The 7038-nt window shown below is 37.8% G+C and overlaps 1 protein-coding gene across 1 annotated transcript in view; it reads right to left on the minus strand.

Annotated features, from left to right (window-relative positions):
- The window catches only part of vwa1 (von Willebrand factor A domain containing 1), a 9788-nt gene extending 8842 nt beyond the window's left edge, over positions 1–946 (minus strand). Inside the window, exon 1 of the mRNA XM_007540869.2 lies at positions 566–946. Coding sequence (XP_007540931.1) covers positions 566–641 — 76 coding nt within the window. The 5' untranslated portion in view covers positions 642–946. The remainder of the gene's footprint in view (positions 1–565) is intronic.
- Between the last annotated feature and the right edge of the window lie 6092 nt (positions 947–7038).

Here is a 7038-nt window from a genome sequence, read left to right on the forward strand (position 1 = left end):
CGGCACACTAGTGTGCCGCGGAACAGTGGTTGAAAAACACTGCTCTAGGGGAACCACAATTATTTTCACTCCTGAGATGTGTATGTCTGATGTCCTGGGGCCCCGGAGGCCATCCACTGCATGCCTCAGTGGTCCCTGGATGCCCTCTGGTTTGGGAACCCCCTCCTGCCTGAGGCAGTGGGATTTCATCAACTCTCAATCTTGTACCTGGAGCCATGCCATGTCAGTGAGAACAGTGGAGTAATATCAACCCCACCCTGATCCACAGAGCAGACAGAGTCTCCATTTAGTGGAGCGCTTTACTTCCTAATGGCAGGAGTCACAGACATGATTGTGTCATTAATGCATTTAAACTTAATTTATGTTCACTGACTAAAAGTTACAAATCACTGATCACTTTACTTTAAATTAAATAAAGTGAAATCTAAGTATTTAGCTAAGTCTATTTATTTGTATTTTTTACTTGTTCAGTTATAATAAAGTCAACATTATAAACGAGAACAATGATATATATATATATATATTTTTTTTTAAAAGAATCAAACTTGGGTTTCAGTTTCGTTACCTCCTTCAGGTGCGGAGTTTTGCGAACACACCATCATCATCATCATCATCATCCATGTTAACATGTGGCTGTCCATCACAACGGCCGTGAATCGGTTCCCCTCGAGCAGAATATATCACAGATCTTGTATCTTCCAGGCTCAACCATACATTGGCCGCAACCCGGAGGCGCAAACTTCCCTGTCAGTAAATCACCTCCAGGCGCATAATTTACGGCAGTCACATCCAGCGCGCCTTTACCTTTTCTTCTTATCGGTCCTCTTCGCTGCGCATGCTCAGCTAAACTCCGGAGGTGAAATTAAAAAACTGAAGGCAAAATTTCAGACTATATGAGTGCGCAAAAAGTTTGGATCCAAATGCCCGTCTCTCTCTCCCTCCCTCTTCTTACTGAAGACACAGCGGTATAGCGAGAAGAGGTAAGCACGAGCTCCCCGGAAAGAACTTTCAAAATAAAATATATACAGAACGTCCTCTTTCAAATTGGTCCAACGAATGTATATTTTGTAGACTAAATATTGTTACTTACAATCACACTGACTGTGAAACAACAACAACAACAACAAGAAAGAGATCAGGTTAAAGTAATTTTCACTAACATGTTTCTTTTGAGTGAAAGTAATATTAACTTTTTTGGGTTCAGCTGGATTCCTGACTTAAATCTGATAGAGACTCTATCAATGAATCAATCAATTCAAGGTGGCAGCATGTTGGAGCAGCTCTGTTCATTTTGTTCTGATTTTTTAAAAAGCTTTATTCCCTTATTTCTAGCAGAAACAATAGTTTTTTGAACAATTATTCTCCGATTTTGGATGCTGTGCAGATGGAAAGATTTTTTCTGATACCTTTTTTACTTTTGCCCATTTGTTAGGATGCATTACCATAGCAACAAGGTGGTTTGTAACAGGGAACAGCTGATTAACATCACAAAAGCTCAAATAATACCTCACCTGCATCCATAAAGCCCAAATGAGTTCTAATCTCAATGTGACCTGGACGCTGTGGAACCTCTGGAGATTATTGTGCAAAGAATATTCCTTATAAAATTAATTCAGAGCATTATCTTCATCAGACTACGATACAACACCAGCGTCTCCAGTCAGAGATTTTTCAGACTTACAATAATCCAGGATATTATCCCTGCCCACAGCAGGACAACATATACATTATTGTCAACATGACAATAAAATCTAAATAAATACAGACCATGTTTCTCCACTATTATGAAACTTTTGATGTTTTTGTATACTTAATGAGAGACCTGTCTCATTTACTGTTAGAAGCAACTCATTGGCTGAATGACAAAATTGTAAATCTGAAGAAAACCTGCTCGAGATGCAAATAATTAAAATTGTGGATAAAATTTGAAGCATTAATGTTTAAACATGTAAAACAATAATAACAATGTCCATTAGTTTTATATAGTAATAGACTTATTCTAGTAACTTCTATCAGTAATAATTGCTCAATGTGTGAAAGTTGAACATAGTTAGTTAACTTAGCATGCAGAAAGCTAATGCTAACTTAAATTAATCCATTTGTTTTCTAGTGTGAACTAAAGCCACAAATGCAACCTATACTGACTTCGCCTTTATTATTAGAACCGTTTTATCACCTTATCCTTTTATTGTTTCATTCTGTGGAAGAGATTCAGTAAAGTTTGATCAGATGGTTCAGAGTTCAAAACTTTGGTCTGAGAAAAGTAATGAGGATCCTTCTGATATGTTCTCCAATTTAAAAAAAAAGTACAATTCAGTCACAAATTATGACCCAGTGCTTTGTTAATACTGTCCAAAGTGTTAAAAATAAGATAAAAAAGTTTCTAATAAGGCTTTGTAAAGTTTGTTAAGCTGAGACAAATTTGTGTGCAACCACTGAAATGTCTGGTCAAAGGCTCCTTTTATTTTGAAAGTTGGGTTGATTTAACTTCCTGTTAGTCTCTTGTCCTTGACAAAACATGTTAGCCTGAGGAGCTTCTCCCTCCTCCTCCTGTTTTCCCAGTTTCCCCAGTAACCCAGAACAGTAAATAGGTTCACCAACCAGGAGTCAATCTGAACTAGAATTATTTTCACTCCTCAACACTCAGTTAGCAGCCTCTAAAAATGTAGAGAGGCACAGAAACCATGAAAGAATGCTAATTAAAAAGCTGCCTTTAAAAGCCTTTAAAGATGAAGGGTTTATTAAGCAGTAAGGTCCTAATAAAGTGATTTGTTGTCATAAACTCTCCACATAGCCAAGGCCAAGCTAGCATTCACTTTACAGCCATACACAAATAGCACACAGATTTGGTATTTTCATTATGTTTATTTATTTATTTTTTGCTTTTATAACTATAACATCACATAAATACAAAGAGTCAATATTTATAGTGTTAATCCTTCCTTTTCATGTCTGCAACAATTCAGTCTAACATGCTGCAGGGTGGAGCATGTATCATATATCGTTTATAGTTTATTGTGAAAATTTTCAGTTATTTTCAAAACAACACTGACAGTATTACTATTATTTTTACTATTTTTCCACCGTTTGTTCCACAAGATCATCAATATATAAAAGTACAATTGAACATATGATTAAAGGTAGTTTAGTGACATGAATCACACTTAAGTAGCTGGCATCCTGGAGAAGCCTGTTATAAATGAGAATGTTATTAAGGAATAATATTTGTGTTGTGCAGTCATAACGATACAGATACTTAAATAAGTAATTCATCTTTTTAATCATGATTTTTATTATTACCACAATATTACCACAAAATATCACAATGAAATCCTAAGTTCACATTGCCCATCACTATCTGCGGACACAAACTTCTAAATTCAGTTGCAGACTACTGGTGGCTGGTTCTCATATTATTGGTGTTTTTCAGAAAACACTGATAATCCTCAGTCAGATCAGGATCTGAGACATTTCTTGGCCAGAAGTCAAATAAGTTTTGATGTTCCTATCTTTTAGCCACTTCATTTTAATTTTTTTATTATGACATGTTGCTCTACCATGCTGGAAACCACATTACAAACAAACTGCACAGATTTCTGAAAGAAGTTGCTCTTTGTGCTGGTTTTGATCCCCGTCTTTAATCATGGGAGAATTCTTGGGCAGAATTATGAGGAAACCCAAATTCCTCGATGAGAAACAATCCCGGAAAGGCAATCCAAATTGGATTGGATCATCATTGGCATGACACAGGAAAGCTCTCAGATTTTTTTTACCAGGCAAATGATTTTCCTGCTTCTGAGACAACAGAAAGGAGGAAACAGTACGATGGGAGAAAATGACTTTGCACCACACTAATCCCGTCAGTCCTTCTACCTAAAGCAGGATTTTCATTTGTGGTTGATGTTTTCCTCAATGTTTTTCTTGGTCTCCCCTGAGTACAGATGCACTTATGTGCTGCCAGTGTGGAGAAAGCTCTGCGATGGTGGGAACCTGAATGCTAGACACATTCGTTAAGAAGAAAAACAAGTCCAGCATGCTTGCTGGACATGCTCTGAATTATTTTTACCTGGAACTGAAACTCTCATCTTCTTCGCTCTGTAGTCCCAAAACCTGTTGCTTCCATTACCCAATTTTCTTTTCAAACATGCAAGGCAATGTTAGTGCAAAGCAGTAGTGAGTGTGCACTTTTCTCCTGAGGTAACAGAAACAGGAATAGTTTCAGTCCGCTAATTAGCCTGAAGAAGTGATTTCAGCCGGACACATTCATCATTTTTACCTGTTATTTTCTTTCTATCTAGATTAAGTTTTATTGTCATTATGGGCTAAGGAGAAAATGTGAAAATAGGCTTCTTTGTTTCATATGCATCTAATCACTCTGCTCTATAATCTAAAACAAAAGTTGAACAAAACAAAGCCATAAGGTTAGCAAACACAACATTACATTGTCATCGCAAAAGGTTTAGGCTAAACACTCATCATGTTAGAAGCAAACAAAAACCACAAAGATTTATGAAGTTTCAACACTTGAGAGAGAAAGTCTGCAAAGCAGCATAGTGTTCATTTGGACAGAAAGGCGCACACACACACACACACACGCACGCACGCGCGCGCACGCACGCACGTACATACATTTTTTCAACCACTTGCAGAAAACATAACGATGCATTCAGTTGGGATGATTCAACATGGAAAGCATTAATATTGTTTGCTCAGCGTTGTGCGTGTGTGGAGGTTGGATGCAAACAAAATGTTGGTGGGAAGAGATAAATAGTTGGGAGAGGATGGAGGAATCCATGTGGGATATGTAAAAGTCTGGGCTCCTCTTATCCAAATACTTCCATTATTCCTGCGAGACGTTGACAGTAAACACACCCTCCAAACAGAAGAGTGCACTCGGTGATTTGGGAGCTTTGTCTGAGTTTTATTCTAATCGTCTGCTGCGGGATACCACAGGAGACAAGTACAAGCATGCAATTATAATTGTTGGTGGTGACTCACCTTTTGTTCAGTGTTTGTACTTACAAAAGAGAGATTTAGTCACCCATGAAAATGTATGCCTGTGAGCAATCACTGAAAGTTTTAGTTTAGTGCTATGCTGCTAAAATTGAGTCCTCCCAGAATGTCACACTCCACTAGAATCCATTCACACCCTGCTGTCACTGGACATGCAGCATCTATTATTCTGTGGCTTGTTTGTTTTTCTGCATGTCCTCTTTAGATGAACAAACTTTTCATATGCTTTATTTTTCACTGTATTCCTGATGAGGGGAGTTCTCTTCTTTTTTGGCAGTCTGTAGACAGAAAGGCCCAGAGTTCAGCCCATATGAACAACAAAAACAGCTCAGTATGCTCAGTGCCTCGCTTAATTATTCATGCAATTATGTCACATTTTTCACCTTAAAAATAAACTTTAGTGTTTGTTACAGGGATGTTATGTGACACAACAACACAGCATAGTGCATAATCATGAAGTGGAAGGAAAAGACTACACTGTTTTTACAATTAGAAATGAAAAAATGAAAATGTATCATTTATCTCCTTCAGTCTGACACCCCTAAACTGGTAAGCTCAGTACCAACCAGAGGTGGGCGGATCTGTCCAAAATATCACCACCAAGTTGGTATCAGTATTGGATTAATATCACCAATAAGATCGATACTTTTAGTTTCGATACTTTAGTTTAAGATTTCATCTTGAAATTTTATTTGATTTTGTACTGCAGTTTCTCAACTCTACCAACAAAAGAATTTTGCCTTGACACACAAAATTTTTCACCTTCTTTTTATAAAAAAGCAAACAAAAAAACTGTGAAAACTATTTTGCTGATAAGCAGAAAAATGGATCTTGCTAGCTCAACAACTATTCACAACTCTGCGTCAGTCTATCATAAAATCCTACTGGAATATATCGAGGTTAGTGATTACTTGCGTGACAAAATGTGGAAAGGTTGGAGGTGTGATGACTTTCACAAGGCACACCATGAGCTCGGTGTTCCTCCCTGCCAGGCGTCACATTAGCTGTGAAACGACTGACTGGCAACAAGTAGCTGAACTGCAGCTCTTAATGTTATCATTTGACACAGCGCTGAAATCCACAGACATTTCCAGCTGTTTCCACCAGGCACAGCCTCATGCCAGCAACTTGTCTCCACTGTCACAAAAATGAGAGACATTATACAACTGAGCGGTGACCTGCAGCAGCGCCTTTCGGCTGGGGCTCTGGAGAATGATGGAAACTAAAACTCTTACAAGAATGGAAAAAGAAAGCTAAGAGGGCAAAATAGAAGAGTTTACAAGATTTTATTCATCCTAACATTGGGGATGAGATAACACAGATAGTGAAAAATAAAACACACCCTGTGGATGAGTTAAAGCATGAAACAGCCTTTGTAAGCAGCTAAATTTATGGCCTGTTATACAAGCTCTTGTAACTTCGGCCCATAATAGCAGCGCAGTTGTAATTACCTATTTAAACTTTGGCTGCACAGTGGAATGCCACTGCTGGTAGTTAAGTGAATTCCTCAGCCTTATATTTGCCAGCGTTTCACTCCTTTCTGCCAGCCTGTGGGATTTAAGGACGTTTGTTTGTGCTGATTTGAGAAAGAACAGAACAAAGACATAAAGGGCCTTGAAGTTGGTCTACACTTAGTCATATCACAACCACAAACTTCACTTATGGTACATCAACAGAAAAAAAATGATCAAAAACTGTCTACAGGATAACTATTTATAAGAAGGTGTGACAAGATGAAAGTCATAGTTGAAGAAAGGACATAAATAATCCCATATGTAGTTTGACACAAGCCATGAAAGCTGGTTCATTTTATATGGTTAGTGTCATTCATACACAGAGTAAAATGAAATGCTTTAGAGGAAAACAAAGAAAATCACATTCAAAGAAAAACAGCAAACATGTAGGAAAAGCTGCTCTTGTCAGATGAGACCATTATCCTACTTCCTCTCCCTGATCAAAAACCATATTCATCCTGAACACCACATTCCCATGATAGTGGAATGTGGTGTTCAGGATGAATATGGT

This window comes from Poecilia formosa, unplaced genomic scaffold, assembly GCF_000485575.1.
Source record: "Poecilia formosa unplaced genomic scaffold, Poecilia_formosa-5.1.2 Scaffold570, whole genome shotgun sequence".
NCBI classification, from domain to species: Eukaryota; Metazoa; Chordata; class Actinopteri; order Cyprinodontiformes; family Poeciliidae; genus Poecilia; species Poecilia formosa.